This window comes from Varanus komodoensis, unplaced genomic scaffold (assembly GCF_004798865.1).
Source record: "Varanus komodoensis strain SLA01 unplaced genomic scaffold, ASM479886v1 scaffold3, whole genome shotgun sequence".
Taxonomy (NCBI): domain Eukaryota; kingdom Metazoa; phylum Chordata; class Lepidosauria; order Squamata; family Varanidae; genus Varanus; species Varanus komodoensis.
In genome coordinates, this window is record NW_025335761.1 from 21,295,320 (window position 1) to 21,314,221 (window position 18,902).

Genomic DNA, 18,902 nt, shown 5'->3' on the forward strand with positions numbered 1-18,902 from the left:
TAAAAAACAAGTATATCTGCATATAAGGTGACTTGCTGATAAAATGAGGTCGATATTTTGGGCTGTTTTTCTGGTGTTTGTCATATGTCGGACATACAAGACAGCCCCTTACTGTTGAGCAATAACTCTTTCATACCTAAGTAATGGCAATTGGCTTCAGTAGATATTTGTCAACTGGAAGCTTCTAGACTCTTGTGACATGACTATTAGCTAGAATAATGTGATGTTACCTCTCTGATTTCACTCAAGCTCACATTTGTCTTCTATACAACGTGGCTCATATCTGTGTGATCTGTGTCTAGAGAAAGTTTTGTAAAATTATGTGATAGCTTTCTTTTTGAGCCTAAACCATGGATTGCCACAAAAGAAGAAAATATGATGCTTGTTTTAAGGTCATTCAAATTGCAAGAGAGTCTCATAATTGTAATGCAGCTAAAAGGTTCAGTGATGACAATGAAAATGAAGAACATAGTTTTCTGGAGTCAGACTGGGATCCTTATGAAAATAATTTACAAAATGAAGCTGAAAATGAAACCGAAGACCTCAGTTTGGAAGACTAAACAAATTATCCAATGATTATTAATAAAAACAAGTTTGTAAATACTATTGTCTATTAGCTAGCCTCATCTTTTAAAATGAATATAATGAAAATTTTTCACCTGGTATATAATCCCTAATGTTTGCTTTGCTATTGTTGGTTTCAAGGGTTGTCTTATTCACCAATATATGCAGTACTTCCTGCGCATTTTATAACCTCTACCCACAATCAGGAAGCTGGTGCTATTCCTAGCTCACCTTCCGAAAGAAAAAAAGCCCAACCAGTTTGATTTTAAGCACTTCTGTCATGCAATAAAAGCTTCTGCACTAAATTAGAATCAGGAAGCAGTAAGATATCGAAGAGACAGGGATAATGTGGCATGGAATGACACAGGAGTTCCTCCATCTGCATCTGCATGAACTGCCGACAGCTGAGATTGAATATGGACCCCACTTAGCCAGTTTGGATCAAATGCACTTAAAACATATTTGGCCTCTTGGAAGAAACAGGCCCACTGAGCGCCATTCAAGTTTCAGCTAAGCTAGAGTACATTTCCACAGGTCATATTTCAGAAGAGATATCTAAGAGTTGATCCCCACAAGCCATGCCTTATTAGGTTTGTGCTTCCTGGCAACCTGACTGGTAGCGCAAGCCAGCAGGATTAGTGTACATTATTGCTCTGATATAATGATCGTAGCAGTCTGTATATTTGCTTCCACAATGTTCTTTTCCCTGAATCCAAGCCTACAGAGTGGAAATTCTGTAGTTAGTGTCTGTCAATCATGTTGTATAAGCTTAATAAGACACCTAGGATGCTGAGTGTACTCATTCAAGCACATTATTTTAGGATCTGCTCACTGATTTCTCAGAGTTTCTGTAACCAGCATAACAAAGGACCTGTGGGTTCTGGTAACTGCAAGCAATTGTGCAAAATGGACTTGCTGACATAATGTAGGATTGGTGTAACACTATTTTGGGAGTTAAAATGTGTAACTTTGTTTCCATTTTTGCATGTGGTAAATATTTGAACATTTGTGTTCAGTGCTATTAACCTCATCCTATATTACTCAAACAGAATCCTGCATGGGACAGAGCAAATGTGGCTCCAGTGGGGTGAGTATCCCATTTTCTCCATTCTGTTAGGTTATCCTCTAAGGGTCCTTAAAAAAAAACCTGTCAGGAGTATTTGCACACATTTAAAGGCTGAGCAGCAAATAGAGGGGAGATTTGCATAACTGCAGGAATAGACTAAAAGTGCTAATGGACAGGACTCTACTGAACCACCCCCTACCCCATTCATGGAATTTTACATTGTGGATGTATGGTTCAGTCAATGTCATCTTCCACTTGGATCACTCCTCTTGGATCCTTCATTTTCCACTGCTTCTTCATCTTTATTACTGGAAAACATTGATTAAAAGACTGAAAAGTTGTGTAACACTTTCTGACTGGTTGTGCTTAGAATTCTAGGCACCCTAAGTCAGTATAATCTATTCTCCCTGGTTAATATCTGACTGTACCAATGCCCAGTGTGGACAGTCTTACCCTATTTTAAGCTATCTTTTGTTACTTGAACATCTCAGCATTCCTTTCAAGTGTCATTCTTGCAGCAAGGCATCTGAGTTTACAATGTTTATTTGATGTTTGGCTAAGAATGTACTCCAAGCAGTTGATATCTTCCTGGAAGATCTGAACTTGTTCTTTTATTGCTGCTTATCATGCTACTTTTATAAGCATTCCCTAAATATGTAAAAGTTAGACACTGTAAGCCTTCATTCCACAAAGCATGCAAATGAAATATGTATTATTTGTATAACGGGTACGGAATTTGTATAATTCTGGACCAGAACGTGACTGTCCTTATCAACATGAGCCTTTCACTAAGGCCAGGGTTAGTCTATGTACTGTGCTTTATTTTTATTTGCCTCAAAGATCTGTGTAAGAGTGTGAACACAAAACGCAAACCCAACAATAGGTGTGTAATTAACTTTAATAAATCAAATAGGTGTGTAATTAACTTTAATAAATCATGTATTTACAGGCAGGTTATACAGATGCAGAACACATCTGAACAATGCTGTCATAAAAATGTCTACAGCTTTTGCTTACCACAGCACAATGCATAGACTTTCTGGGCTAATGCAGACTTCACAATTTACAGCTGTACAATAGATTTAGAAAGATCATGCTTCAGCTTCTAGGTTCCTGTTCTATGAATGTTTTCTGCTAACAATTTCAATAGAAAAGGCCTCTAATCTGAACTGGCAGTTGCCCGAATTTTAAGATACTCAACTAGTGTAACTTTTACTGAACAGATTTGTTCCATTTTATTTTGGCATCAATTGCAAAATCAGGAAGCATTTAATGTTGCACACGATATATCCATAAGCCTTGCATACGTCTCATATGTTGCTTCTCGGAGTTGTCACCACAATACTGCATTAAACAATGGAAGGATCAGGCACAGCAAAAATAAATCGGGAGATCTGTATGAACTGAAGAAACGGTCCTCAAGTTTTGCTTCGCTTATGATAGCTTCCTCTAGCAGTTACAGAAGCTATAGTGGGAGAGTCATCAGCAAGTGGATAATATGAAAAGGGTAGCCTCTTTTTGCTTCATTTCATTTAAACCAAACAAATGGGATTCTTCAGTCTTTAGCATCTCCAACTCCATCAGCATTAATGGCAAACATGGCTTCAGCTTCAGGAAGGCAAGGTGAATCATAGATTTTGCATATCCTGGTTTCACCTCGACCTTTTCTCAAATACAGCCTGATAGAAATAAATTAATGCATTTATTCAAATTAGGACCGTTGACCAATCAGGTAAAGAAAGATCTGCAGTCATTTGATACCAAATCAATGATGTAGACCAATGTTTTCCCACCTCCCAAATGGTGATAAATTACCAAAATCTAAGTTAAAATGGGATAGAGAGTAAGGGGAAGAGCTTTATCCTGACAGCAGAGCAGAAATCTCTATCTCCATTCCCTCTTTCTTGGTAAGCAGGCAGGGAAGCAGTTCCCACTGCTGCAGTGAATACCCAGCCTCTAACACTTTTGTAATGGTGTTTGGGAGGAACTTTCAGGAGATGAGAAAGGAAAGACTTTTTCCTCTTTCCACTCTCCTGGAACCTTCCTCTGTTGTGCTAGCAATAGATAAAAGGCTAGCACGACGTAAAAAGTTTCTTGTGATTACTGTGTTTTATGCTCATTATTCATTTTTTGTTACTGCCATTACTACCTCTTTTCGGAGAGTAGATTACAACCAGTTTCTCTCACATTTAAACTCTGCAACTGCTATTCATGCATTTATGACCAAAAAGTTCTCTTCTACGAAGTCCTGTCAGAAAACTGTACAGAAACTATAGTTAGATCAGACTATCCCAGGCTGCATATTGATGGAGGTGGGTTGCTAGAAGTACATTTGACACCACTGCTCCAAGTTTTGCACCACTTCTGTAGAGTCTACCATCGACTACAGTTCAGCCCAGTTGACTACAGTGCAACTTCGACTGATCCATCAGCGGCGTCCTTACCTGGATAAGCACTGCCTAGCAACAGTGATACATGCTCTGGTCACTTCCCGCTTGGATTACTGCAACGCACTCTATGTGGGGCTGCCCTGGAAAACGGTCCGGATATGGCAACTGGTACAGAATAGAGGCTGCTGACAGGGACCGGCCGATACTCTCACATAATGCCAGTCCTCCAGCAGCGCCACTGGCTTCCAGTTGAAATCTAGGCCCAATTCAAGGTGCTGGTTTTGACCTATAAAGCCCTAAATGGCTTGGGACCAGGATACCTGAAGGAACATCTCCTTCCTTATATGGCCTCACACCCCTTAAGATCTATGGGAGAAGCCCTGCTCCAGGAACCCTCTCTTAAGAGAGGTAAAAAGGTCATCAACTTGGAGTAGGTCCTTCTCTGCTATGGCGCCCAGTCTCTGGAATGTACTTCCCAGAGAGGTACGCCTGATGCCAAATTTATACTCTTTTTCGGTGCCAGGCCAAAACCTTTTTATTTAAACTGTGTTTTAAAGTTTAACAGCTTTTAAGTTTAGTCGCTGTTTGTTTTGTGAGTTATTGTTTTGTTCTATTATTTATTGAAATTGCTGTTTTAATTGTTTTTAAATATTGTAAGCCGTCCTGAGATCTTGTATAATAGGATGGCATAAAAAAGCTTTGAATAAATAAACCCACAAAAGTTTAACATAAGTCTGTTTAACAGAGCTAATAATTTCCTATAATAATTATTATAGTCAACCAGTTTTCTAGGACAAAATAATGCTGAGGTAAGCAACAAAACACCCAATTCTGGCTCCTCTCTAGTTCTAGAACTCTTTCCTTGGCAATAGAGCTCATTATAATGTTGGCATTTTGGGGAAGCAATCAGGGACTAGAAAACTGAATATTTATTGTGAAGTTCCGTTCTGATTTGGTGCAGAGGAGCTATCCATCACGGGGTAGCTCCCGCCATTGTCCAGGACAGGCAAGGCACATGCAGCCAGGCTTTTGCCGTTGTCCTGACCTTTATGGCACTTGCCAGTCAGATTCTTTTTTTCCCATCGATGCAAACGAGAGACATCTGAAGAAGCAGAACACCCCCACCATCTGTTAGGGATGGGTATATGCACTTCAGAAAATCATAATGAGAACGTTCAGCTTGCCACAGTATGGATGACTCCTGTGCACTGAATTGGAATGGAGTCTCACATTAAGTGCCAGCTTTGCAATCACATCTGGTGTGAGGAGACCTTCATCATGGGATGTACAAAAGCTGCTGTAGGATGGATCTCAAAGGAGGCTGAAGCTCAGTTTGAGGATGAAACTGTTGTAATATTCTGTGTCTGAGGGCTGTTACAGCCGAAGCATATTTGTTCTGCTCATAATGCCTAATGAAAGTGGGATGTGAGGACCAAGTAGCTGTCGTGCAAATCTCCACTGAAGGTGCGATAAGAGAAAAACTCCTGGGGCAACTAGAGCCTTAGTGGTATGTTTTTCTTCACTCTCATAGACCACAGATACACGTACCTTGAAGCAGCTATAGAGGGTGGACTAGACATCTTATTTCCCAGTGCACTTAAAGGGGAAGAAACACCCAGGGAACTGAAACATCAAGTTTCCACAGTTAAAGGTAGCTTTTGCTAGTCCTAACATCTGACGTGTATTCAGGAGTATGAGAGGTAATAAGAGCAGAAAGAAGGGAAAACCACCTCTTGTGTGAAAAGCAGTGTTGATTTTGGGAACAAAGGAAGGATCTTACCAAAGAGTGAGCATGAAGAGGGAGTTGCTGAGTTGGTTCTAAGAACCTTTGGATAACTTTACAGCCACAAGGAATAGTACCTTGAGAGCTACTGCCAAGAGACAATCTAGTGAGACAGTTTTCAACAGCTCAATAAAGCAACTAGTAAGAGCTGGTAGTATCACATCCAGTAATACAAGATTGAAGGATGTAGCAGTGCCACCCCTCAGAGGAACTGCTGAAAGTGAGGTGAGAACAAGAGAAGAAATTTGTTTGTTTGTGAAGCAGTGTCCTTCTTCACCAGCCCAGAAAAAAAACTTCCAAATTATTTTGTATATTGGGTTGATTGTCTCCTGAGAGGCAAAAAGTTACCTCAGCAGAGTAGCCTACAGAGAGGAAGGACCTACATTCAGTAGCCAAGGGGTTATATATAGGTAGTTTAGGTCCAAATGCCAGAAAGTCCTTATGTGAGAAGGGTAGTCCTCAAGGGAAGGAACTATGGGTCCATTTGTGCCACTTGAAGGAGTTGAGGAAATCATGGCATCTGAGGCCAGAACAGAACTTCAAGCACTCGTGTCACCTATTCCATGATTCTTTTGAGGATCCTGGCCTGGAGTGGAGGAAGAGGGGCACAGAGTCTTCCCCACAAGCTGAGGTAGTAGCCTGCACCTGCAGTCCCAGCTGATGAAACCAGGTGTCTAGGGAAGAAGTGTGGCAACAAAGAGGTTGTTGAGAGAGGAGGCAAAGAGTTCCCTCCAAATGGGCCAAAATGAAGGCGAAGCTGTTGTCCCCAAAGTTTCTTCTCCAGGAGAAATTGTTAGCTTAGAAGGTTGGCCTCTTTTCAGGTCCTCAGAAAGCAATGTGCAGTGATGGGCAGGATGTTGTGTTCTGCCCAGAGTGGGAAGGAGGAGGCCTATTTGAATAGGGATTTTGAGTCCATTCCTCCCCAGCAACCTAAGGGCCATGGCCATCGTGTTGGCTCTTCCAGCTAAAAATGGACAGGGCACAGGTGCTGAGTGGAGTGTTTCATGGAAGTAAGTTGCTCAGAGCATCTGGTGCTTGACTGGGAGGCCAGACATCCTGGATGAGATGGCCCTAGCAATGAGCTGCACCACCTCGCCATTGGAAGGGGCTGGGGGATAACGAAGCCCATGGAAGGCAATCAGGAGCCCTTTCTTTTTCCTTTTCAGATTTGGAACTTTTCCAGTAGCAAAAGAAAATGTCAAAAGAAGTAAAAAGTTTTTTTTTTTTAAAGTGAAGAACATCAAAACTGGAAGAAGAGACCACACTCATTCCAAGATTATTAAAGATAAGGAACAGGAAGAGTCAGTAAGATGCCTGAATAGACAATTTACTGAAAGAGAAACTAGAAAGTTCTGTCACAGGCAAAGAATGAACAGGTTTAGAAGATGCCAGGACCAAGGCTAAAAGCCAGGTCACATGTCCCTTGCTTGTCCTAGGCAGTGAAAGAAGTTAATTCATGATAATGTCTCCTTGCACCAGATAAATATTTACTTAAATTTAAAAACTCCTGTTTCAGTTATTTACTGAACTGAAGCTATTAGCCACCCTGAACTAGGCTTGAAATGAAAAAGTGCTCTTTATGGCCATCTCCAATATAGTATCCACTGGATATTGGACTACAAATCCCATCATCTAGACCATGTAGGGTTGGGGATGGCAGAATACATATTGCACCAATTATTGAATAAAATCTGTTTTTCTTTCCATTAGAAACAAAAATGACTCAACACTAGAAGTTTCAAATCCTATAAAAGTTCTAGCTAGTTAACAACAACTGGAAACAGCGTAAACAGAAACTAGTAGTCTGCTGTCTTACCTGGTTGTTGACGCATGGGCAATGATATTTCCCCCAATAGGTTTCTTGGGATCAGCAGCAAACATTGCAGCTCCATCTACTTGTGCTACCACCTGGTTTGTGATCACTACAGCTACACCAAACTGTCAGAAAAGAGGCATACGGTCAACTTCAGGGTTTTTTTACTGCAAACTGAAAGATCATCACTTGGCCTGATAAAATATGCCAGTACTGCAATGCCTTCAGAGTCATATTCATCCAGAATAATGCAAATGGAATAAGAAAAGGAGAACAGGTAGGTGATTGGTCTAATGACAGTTTACCTCATCTGCAAGTCGAAGCAACATACGCAGAAATCTGGCCAGATGCATCTGTCTGGCTGACAGTTCACCCCGGCCAGAGTAATCTGTCCTGTAGAGGGCTGTGGCACTGTCTACTATCAGCAAGGCATATCTGAAGGGACAGAGCAAATGGACATTGCTATGCATTAATGTGTGCCCCTAACTGCAGGAGGGGTTTCCTGTTGTTGCTTTTTGTTTTACTTTTGTGCTCTCCCTGGCCCTGACACAATTCAGCTGAATGCCTAAATATTTATCATAGGTAGGATATATCCTGTTACAGTTCTGAAGAACGAACTGTAACTAAATGTACCTTAACTTAGCTTAACAGTGCCTTAACTTAGCTAACAGATCGCTAGCATACACAAGTTCTCGGTCTGATCTAGTATGACTAGTCTTATTCATATGCTACAGATTTGTCAGCTTTTAGGAGCAATGGGCTATTTCAAAAGGCATTTTTATAATCAGAGCCTCTATAGCAAAATAAGCCAAAAATTTTGTATGCTATTATCTTGAATACTTTAGAGAAAATATACAAAAATGATGGACTTGCTAAATTGTGTAACTCATAAATGCCAGTATTGTGTTTAACAAATTAAATCTTTCTACATGCACTAAGTTTTAAAGTTTTTACCTGGATTCAGTCATCATAGCAGATGCTTGGTAAAGGAGCTGGGTTTGATGGTCTGTGTTAAACCCTCGAGCGTATGCCACATTATCAAGCACATCACTACCAGATAAACCATACCTAGGGAAATAAATTGGACAAAAATATAATAAGTTTTTAATTAAAACCATGATTCAGTAAGGAGTTTTTCAAAATCATTGTTGGTCTGTCATGTTGCTTGAACCCAGGATCATGATTTTCAGAGTCCTGGTACACAACTGCCAGAGTCCCCTGGAAAAAGCAGCCACTACAGCCATCCAGCCTGTGTGTGTGGACCAATGAGGAATAAGCAGGTGACACAGAGACTGAATTTCAGGTGCACTGGCTCATGGGATATATGTGAACAGCAGGAAGACTGAGTGGGGAGGATGAAAACCATGATCATGTAGATACCACTTGATCAATCATGGTGAACACTGTGAACCATGGTGACCATGCAAGGTTGCTTCTTGTATTGTGAGAATGCAGTCAGTGTGGCTTATTGTGTTATGTAAACCTTCTCACAAAGTCACTTTTAGTGGCATTCAAGCTGATGAAAATAAATCAGGTTAACTAATGTTGATTCTGAGTACCATGCCTTTATCCTATGAATTGCCAGTAGATGGAAGTACAAGCTATAAAGCAGTAGTGATGAAACACCAATGATTCCTTGAAAATAATTACAGACCTCTCAGCTACAGCAAGCAAACGCTCTGGACGGAAAGTGCCCTCTGTGTCAATGTACATGGCCTTCCCTTCACCACCACCTCGATCAATAGGGAGCTAATAAAAAGGCAAAGCAAGATTGTTATAAAAATGCATTCATCTCTCAGAAAATTAAATCTAATTGTATCCTTCTATAATCCACATAAAGTAAGATATTTAGGGTGCAATCCTATGTATGTTTAGCCTGAAAAGAGACTTACCAATGAGTAAGTAATACTGGGAATTGTAGTGCTTAACATCTAAACATTCACAGGATTGCACCTTAATTCATTAAATGCAACCACACACACATCCAAAATGCAAACATATTTTGGCACATTTGGAAAAGATAAGCAAAGAGTGATTTTGTCTGTAGAACAAAGCTTTATTATTGAGGAAATGAAAGGGAAATCTGAAGCTAAAATATCACAAAGGGCAAGTCAAATGTAAATGCAACAGTTTTAAATTAGAATGACCAAACTACAAAGTTGATACACAATTTCATTTTTATTTATGCATGTATAAATACATGTATAAATAAACAAACAGCCCATTTGTCATACTCCGACTGAAGAGGGTTATTTAACAGATCTTATGGGGCAGATTCCTCAAGTTCTTCTGTCCATTAAAATTGGTTGGGGAGAACTACTGCATTACCCTGATGATACTAAGTGGTATCCTCTGCAGAGGGTAGGAACGGGGATGTGGAAAAGTTATGCAGAATCTCATGTGAGGAGAAAAGCCGTTGTGCAGCGGGCATGCCTGGAAATAATTAAAGCAGGGTGCCTTATCCCCCACCCTATGTAAAAACCATATTCTTTCTTCGTGGTAGCTTGCCAGCCACACGGGTTCCTAGATCTGAATTTGCTATCAAATGTCTACTACTGCTTCCAGAAAATGTATGCTTTATTGAAATATTGCAGTTCTTCCAACAAATTGCCTTAGTAGTTCATCCAACAAATTGTAAACCCTTATACTCTTGAGTCAGTTCTGTGATGACAAGGAGTCACCATCTGGATTGATCTCCAAGTATCTAGTTCCACCTTCAGCAACACACAGCCTATGCAGCCCTGTATTTTTATTGTATCATCAGTTCTGAAAATGATACACAGAAGAGAAAATATGCAAAAGAAGGAACTCAAATGCATTTTTTGTGCAATACTTTACATGAGTTTCATCTACTCACTTGACAGGTTACTGCTAATGTATGACACAATTGAGTCTTTCCTGTGCGGAATTCTCCAAACATCTCTGTTATTGATCCAGTTTCTATTCCTCCTTGACAAGAAATAGAAAGAACTTCAGACTTATTTCAGTAAATTATATACAACAGGAATGTAGCACAAGTGTGCATACTCAAATTCCTGGAGATCTTAAGATCAGTTTTCTTCCCCTGGCCCCATGATGTGCCTTAGCTAAGAGATTGCTTCTGGAATAGCTTCCAAATTAAAATGATTAAGGAGTGATCCTGTGGCCCCTAGACATTAGCTGAGGGGCCACAGAAGAATTTAAATTCCCAGCTTAGGTTGAAGACAGCACTCCAACCTGAGAACTGGGAATCAGAACACCACCTCACCCACCCCTGGCAGCTAACATAGAAATAACTGAGCTGGCTGCTTTTGAAGTCAGGAAAGTGACCTTGAGGAGGGGAAAGAGGTGGCTTTTCAGGGAGACAGAAAGGTATCCTGAAGTGGCTCCAGCCTCCTTCCTAGCGCAAATGCAAATACTGTGTGGGAGGAGCAGGAAACAAAATCACATCTGCCACTCCCCATATGCTTTTGATAAGTTTGGAGGATTATGCTCCTCTGCACAGGAGTGCGGCCCTAGCAACTCTCAGGCAGCTCTCTGAGTAGACAGACTCAGGATAATGGAAAGTCCTTACAGGGCAAGCTAGCTGTGTCATACAACTGTTTTTTCCTGAATTATAATAAAAAGATTAATGTTCAATAACTAGATGTGGTTTTCTATGTTAAGCTGCTGTTCATGTGTTCCTTTATGTATGGAATGAAAGTATTTTTGTACTGATTCTTCTGCTCTGGACTGTAATGAATATGAATAAGTATGAATTAACTAGATAAATACGCACAGATTATAATGTAAGCTCAATACCTGTGAGGCATCAAAATGAGTGTCCTCTTTATATGTGTCTGCCACACATTTTAATGTACCTTTGTATGTTTTGCTCCATATTAGTTTATAGCAGGATTACCAATCTGCACTTTTTTTATTTACAGTATGTGTTGGATTTGGCCTGCAGGGCAGAAGGCCAAGCCTGGTTCCCCTGACCCAAACCCTTTTCTCAAATGGCCAAAATGATGACATGGTTTCCCAGCTTCTGTGCGGCTTTTTTCCCATTCTAAAAGGGTAAAATGCCTCTTCTAAGCCACAGTTGCTGGCACTAAGAGCTTTAAACAAGAGTATGAGGATATTTAGGGCCAGAACTATTTTGCATTTGGCTGTAGCAACCTTTATGGATTATGATCCACTCACTGAAAACTGCTCTGAAATTAAGTGCAGCTCCTGGGCTGGAAAGAAATTTGACACCCTTGATTTATAGTGTGCAGTGAAATGATACACAAGTTAATCAGATGTGTACCTTGAAGGAGCTTATCAAGTTCTTTGGATCCAGTGGTGATCTGAATGATTTCTGATCTCCGCTGATGAAACTCTGTTGCTGTGGTAAAGCCCATTGGCACTAACTTTGCTGCTTCTGCCTGAAAAAAGTGAGATCAAAAGACTGAGCAGCAAGATAAAAATAAGACTGCATTCCTATTTTAACATTCCCACTTATATTGCTGTAATGGCCACTTGCAAATTATATTATAAAATGGGGAAATTATGTTATCATACCTTGAAAACTTTCAAAACGCTTACTTTTCAAGCAATAACTATGTAGACAATGCATATAAATATTACACACTTTATAATTACCAGAATTTTATCAGCCTTGGCTTCACTGATGCCTTTAATATTGAGCAATTCTTTCTTTGGAGCATAGGCAACAGCTTCAACTGTGTGAAATCCAGCTTCTTCTAATTTCTTCACATCATTGGCATTTATGCCACATTGCTGCACAACACAAAATATTGTTATTTACTATGAAACATTTTACTGCAGGACCTGAAATGATATACTTGGGAATACTGAGATAAACTAGTTCACTAGACTGGAAATATAACTGAATATGATCTGTTGGCGACATACAGGTATGTGAGGGGGTGTCACACGGAGGTGGGTAGAGACCTGTTCTCCCCTGCAGAGGAAGGCAGGACGCGCTCCAACGGAGCAAAGCTCAGGGAACCCAGGTTCCATTTAGATGCCAGGAAGCACTTCCTGACAGTTAGGACCCCGAGGGTGTGGAACGGCTTCCACAAGAGAGGTCGTTGAGGCCCCATCGGTGCAAGTATTCAAGGATAGGCTGGATGTCCACATGGAGGGCATGTCGTGAGCAGAGCCGGCTGGAGCTGGGGGTCAGACTAGATGGCCCGGGAGACCCCTTCTGACTCGCTCTGTTTCTGTGTTTCTAAGATACTCCTTTACTGACTTGTTTGCACTAGCTTTAGAGGAAAAAACAAAGCTCTATTCATTAGTTCATTTACTAATATGTTGTAGTGATAATTTAGGCTGTTAAGGATCAGGCTGATGATTAGATGTGAAAATGCATTTCCAATAATAGGCACCTTTTCTAATATCAGTGAACTTATTGGTAATAAAATATCATGCACATGGAAGTTTCATTCAAAATTAGCATGCACTTAGATGGCATGATCCTATGCATACTCAGATAGAAAAGAGGTCCTACATCTCCCAGCATTCTCAGGTCAATCATGCTGCTTGCAGGACTTTTTCCTGCCAAAATACGTTTAGAGTTGTACCCTTAACTTCTTCACTTTCCTTACTTTACAGACTGACAAGAAAAAGGCAACCAGGATCATAAACTATAATTTTATCAAATTTTCCACAAGTGGTAGGAGAGTCTCTGAGATAGAGGTAGATTTTTCCTTGTTATATGAAAGCACCGTACTACCGAGTTTGACTAAACTTCCATTACCAGAATACTTGAAGACTACATTGAAGCAATGCTTGAATTTAATGGCTTAGCTAAAAACAAAAAAAAAATCTTCTACCTTAAAGGCTTGGCTACTGTAGAAGCCTTGATAAAGCTTTGTACAAGGTGTTCTTCTTTCTCTTCCTGATAACACAAGAGATACTACTTATTGAGCACATACCTCCAGCCGTGAAATGGGTTGAGGACCAAAGCTTTCCTCTTCTGTTGACGTATTGATGCTCGTGTCACACTGCATGTGCATGGCCATGACATGAATCAGTCAACTTTTCTATCAAAAAAGGAAGCATCGGCTCTATTACTTATTTGTTTGTTTGGGGTGCTGTTAAACCACCCACTAACCAAAGTTATCTGGGAAATGTATAATACATTAGAATATGTATATGCATTCTACATATTAGAATAGGTATAATATATTACAATATAATACAAACTCTAAAACAAAAAAAACCAGAGCTGAATAAAATCAAGAAAAAACTAGCAGCAAAGAATAAACTATACAACACATAAAGACCAGCATTAGAATGAAGTGTCGAAAACCCTGAAATCGCTCTTTAAATGATGGGGGAAATACGAAGTTCTTCACCTGCCACCCAAAAAAAACACAAACCCCAAAACAAAACCAGATAGGCTTCAGGGAATGCATCCCAGCAATGGGGTGCTGCAACTTAAGAGTCACTTGTTCTCATAACCTTCTAAAATTTCCAGACTATTTGCAAATACAGCCCCATATATAACACAGTGTAATAATCCAAATAAGAGGATGCCAGAGTACAAATAACTGTCATGAGTCTATCTCTGTTCAGATAAAGCCACAGTTGATATATCAACCTGAGCTGCTTTGACCAGTGAGGCCACTTGTGCTTCTAGTGACAATGATGGAGCTAAGAACATCCCCTCAAATGACAAACCTGTTCCTTTAGAAGGACTGCAGCCCATTCAGAACAGGTTGAACATCACTTCACCGGACAGATAAATGATCTATGAGTGTATTTTGCCTGGACTAGGTCTCAGTTCATTGGTCCTCATCCAGTCTGTCAGCCTGTCCAACCACTGGTTCAGCCTATCAACTGTCTCACCTTCATTAGATGAAAGGATGTAGAGCTAGGTGTAATCGGTATATTGGTGACATCTTAGCTCACAACCTTGGATAAACTCTCCCAGTGTTTTCATGTAGATGGGGGATAAAATAGTGTCCTAAGGAACTCCAAAGCACAATTACTTTGGACATAGCAGTGATTCCACAGTACCACCTTCTGGAATTGGTCATCCGAGCAGGAGAAGAACCACTGTAAAGCAGTACCCCCACAAACCAATTCAGGCAGCCTATCCAGAAGGTTGATGGTATGAAAATCCATTGAAGTTTTCAGGAGAACCAATAAAATCTCATTCTCCCTGTCTTTTTCCTGGCACACATCATCCCACAGGACAACAAAAGTGGCTTGAGTTCCAAATCTAGATTGGAAGCAGTGTAAGTTCTATTCAGTTTCATTCAAGGTGATCAGCAGCAACTTGCCTGAGCACAGCAACCATTCACTTAAACACAGGGAAAGGATGTTAGTGACCAGTCCGTCATTGATTTTATATTTAGGATCCTGGAAAATTCCCCAGAGCTAGATGGAATCCATCAGCTTCAGGAGCAGATCGTTTTAATAGAATCCTCACCCCTGTTTTTGTACATTTCTATACTGCTCAATAGCCAAAGCATGCAGAAGGGAAAAGCCACTGAAGTCAAAACTTCAGTAGGAAATGATCTGCCCATGACAGAGAACCAGGATGGATTTGATTTTAAACCAAGTCAGTAAGACTAGATTTAAATCATGGTTTTCTACATAATTTGCATGCATGCCTGCCTTACCCGTAGGTATAGGAACTTCATTAAAGGATTCTCAAACTTGGTCTCTTTCACAGCCTGCTGCCAATATAGGTTTTCTCCTCCAGGGGAAAAATGATGATAAATCTCAGGCTATGCACAAAAGATCCAAAAACTTGCAGAGTATTCTGCTCAAAATGTTTAATTTGTACTGCTTGCCTCTCTCTCCTCACACTTAGCTTCTTGTGTAGCTGTAGTCCACTCCTAGCAAGTTTCTTCTGTTCACTGACTATTTAAAACTTGGCACTTAAGAAGTAAGGGGTTGATTCTGTGTACATAGATGTTCAATGGAACAATGGGATTAAGGCCTCGTTCTCAATTCTGTATGTTTATTTTATAACATTTTTGCTCTGAAGAAGAGTCGTGTGATCTCTGCAGACACAAATTTGCTGTAAAACCAAGCATTTGTGATAGTATCTTCTAAAAAAAAAAATGCCCCATAAACTTACAGAAACCTCTGGAAGGGTATGACATAGTGAATAGATTAATGAAATTCATTTATCAACAAATGTAAACACTGCATGAATATACAGCTTCATACTACATAATTAAAAACTAATCCTTATTTCATGATGAATAACCTTCAGATTATGATGTATCTTAAGTAGAAAATTATATTTAGATAGATTTTTCTTCAAAAAGCACTTTATTTTAAAAAATCCAATGTAAATCAAACACATTTGATTTAATTTTTAAAAATCCAATTTAAATAATCATTGATTTTTTTATTCATCCTGCAGGGAACGGATATTAAACAGAAATTCAAATCACCGTTTCCTGCCACTTACACCGGGACAGTATCATACTGGGTCAGCCTCATGGTTGCCATGGCGGCCAGGTGTCCTCAAATTCAGTGGCTGCAAATGGGCAATGGGGTATCAGCAAATTCTCTAATCTGTCCTGGATGCCTAACACAAGATACAAACACTCAAGACTGATACTCAGATGGACAGGAAGTCTGGAGGAAGATGGAATTCCTGTAGTCTATAGCTACAGGAATTACTCAATTACTACTAACAATTCCTCAAGTCTATGTTGGTGCTGTACCAAATACACAAGGGGTCACAAATGGGAGAGGTTAATTCTTCCCTGTTCAGGTTTGGGTTATGCAAGCTAGGTCAGCCTCCGCATGCACAATTAAATAACAGATCAGAGTAATTCTATTCTGGACCGGCTTGACATTCAGCAGTAGTGCTAGTAGAGCAGTGAGCAACTAGTATGACAACCTGAAACCTTTTGGCTGAGCGGATTACCAGAAGAGAAGTGCAAGGTATTTATGTACTCCCCTCTCTAAGTGGCCTGTAACTTCCACCCCAAGTCATACCTCCCACTACCCATGACCACAGAATAAGAGGGGCAGCACCCTCCATTCCTAACAGTGAACCAAGAAATTTTACAGGTCCATAACGAAGAAGCAAAGCGGCAGCTCAGCACCTGCAAAATGCTGAGTTGCAGTCTGCTCACTTTTCCAGCACTTGCTGGAAGGTGGGGATGTTGGGAGAGTTGGGACAGGTGGAATAAATAATCTCGCCGCTGATGAACCAGTACACCCAGTTTCATCTATGGCAGCAAGTTTGTGCAGCTGGTTTCGCAAAACTTTTTAAAAATAAAATCTTATAATAATTTCATTTGATTGTCATGCGATAAGCTACATCTCTGCAAAAACAAATAAATGCACTCAATTCTAAAATGCTTGTTTTACTTATTTTATAAATTGCCATCTAGTTTCCCTCCTGCGTAGGCCTCCTGAAAAGGGCATGATTCTGAATGACTAAATATAAATACATTTCAAGCACAAAGAAGAGAAATGCGTTCTTAATACAATACGCTATGCTGACCCGAAGTAAGTTTCATGGAATAGCATCTGAAACCCACGCAAGTAGCCTAGTTCACTTAGTAATCATAAAACAAAGCCAGCGAACGCCCCCAACCAGGTGAGCCACACTCTGTCGCCCCGTCTTTTCCCCGCCTCATGCACCTGGGCTGGGCCCGGCCCGGCGCTACCGGCCCGAATTTCAGTGAGATCGACGCCCCCGTAGGCCTCCCTGTCCGGGGAGTGCAGAGGAGAACTCTCGCTGTCCCTCTCCGAGCCCCACAGTGAGAGAGAGACGCGACGCGACGCACAGCGGAGGCGCCCACCAGCTCGGCCGCACGACCCGTTTATTTCCGCCCTCCGCCAAGTCGGAAAGCCCGCCACTGCGTCACGCCACGCGCGCGGGGGCGGAGCGCTGCCTGACTGGCCAAAGGACGCGCGACTCCGTGCGCACGCGCACTTCTCCAGTACTGTGGTCCGCGTTCTCTTGGTCGGCGCCGCGTGGGGAGGGACGAGGTTATCCCCACCCGCGTATTTGGATGGGTGGGACCTTGAATGCAGCCTTCTCGTTCCCGCCCCCTTTTCAAAGGTTTGACGCATTGGCTGGAGAGAAAGGGAGAGAAAGGCCTTCGGCTCTTGTTACAGATGATGTGTAGTTTTATTCTAGGCTCCTAGAAGCGGTAGCTTAGAGATTTGTAATCCTGCTTGCCCAAAGCGTTTTGGAAATATTCGCGCGAGTCGAGCAATTCCCTGTCCGTTCTCACACGTCTTACTTTTGAAATGCTGAGTTCGGTGTTTTCAAAATGCAGGAAACGGCGGTGAATTTTATGTTCGCAGACCTTGTGTCTCAGAAAGCAGGGAGACCACAGGGATCATGGGCTACAGCAGAACATGAAAAACTTCCCTACCTGGCGGAGGGGCTTCAGGAAATCAGCCCTACCTCTCCAGTTGGAGGATGCTGTAAATGTGAACGATAAAAGCCAACCGTCATCTGCCTGAGATCTGCCTTGGTGTGCTCTGCCATGCTGACCAGTGACTCCAGTCTTTTAACTTTTGAAAGAGGCAATAACACCGATGCATCGGGTTTTTCAAGTAGTCATGTTTTAGGGTGCCATCAGATTGCCTATTTGAACTGCATGAGGTCCCTTGGTTTAAGTCTGGTTAAATAGAGCTGATAAACACCCAGCCTTAAGTGTGTCAGGTAGGTGCTATATTTTGAAAAACTTGAAATGTTATGCAAAAGAAAAAAAGACATGTTTTCCTGCTCTGCAGTCCGTGATTCCTGTTCCACTGTACATTCTGAAGGAGGTATCTGATATTAAAACTGCATCCAACTTTCCTAGTAAATATATTTATTTAAAACTTTTATATGCCGTCCCTTATGCATAGCATCTCAGGACAGCTTACAATCATTAAAATCAAAATACAATAAAACAATCTACAACAATATAATAAGCAACATATAACCAATAAAAATAAAAAGCGACTGTTGAACATTAAAATACTAACTTTTAAAATAATAATTAAATAAAAAGGTTTTGATCTGGCACTGAAAGGAGTATAAGCTTGGCACCAGGCGAACCTCTCCAGGGAGCACATTCCATAATCCTTAAATAATTAAGGCAGCTAAAGGAAGGCACAATAATACAGGAAATAATCTCAGGAAACACCATCTAATAACATGTTGTGAAGCCTAACTGTCAAGTACTGTTTGGTTAGCTGCATCAAATAAAGTTTTGTGTGTAAGGGTTTGGAAACTGGTGAAGGTCCAGCTGCCCTACAACAGGAGAAAGCTATGTGAGGTAAAAGGCCAGCTTGAGGCAACAGCAAAGCATGATGCAACCAATTCTATACATTTAAAGA

At 40.9% G+C, this 18,902-nt stretch overlaps 1 protein-coding gene across 2 annotated transcripts; it reads right to left on the bottom strand.

Moving 5' to 3' along the window:
- Positions 1–2,513: 2,513 nt before the first annotated feature.
- RAD51 (RAD51 recombinase) lies at positions 2,514–17,381 on the bottom strand. 2 transcript variants are annotated; one of them, XM_044436980.1, is made up of 10 exons: positions 17,351–17,381; positions 13,517–13,624; positions 12,219–12,356; positions 11,884–12,001; positions 10,474–10,565; positions 9,271–9,365; positions 8,571–8,684; positions 7,922–8,051; positions 7,620–7,741; positions 2,514–3,309 (listed from the first exon to the last, which is right to left on the bottom strand). In XM_044436980.1, exons 2-10 carry the CDS (start codon positions 13,601–13,603, stop codon positions 3,186–3,188), a joined length of 1,020 nt encoding a protein of 339 aa, XP_044292915.1. In that variant the 5' UTR covers positions 13,604–13,624; positions 17,351–17,381; the 3' UTR covers positions 2,514–3,185. The 2 variants fall into 2 exon arrangements, with proteins under 2 accessions (XP_044292915.1, XP_044292914.1); XM_044436979.1 differs by having other exon boundaries at positions 17,205–17,367.
- Between the last annotated feature and the right edge of the window lie 1,521 nt (positions 17,382–18,902).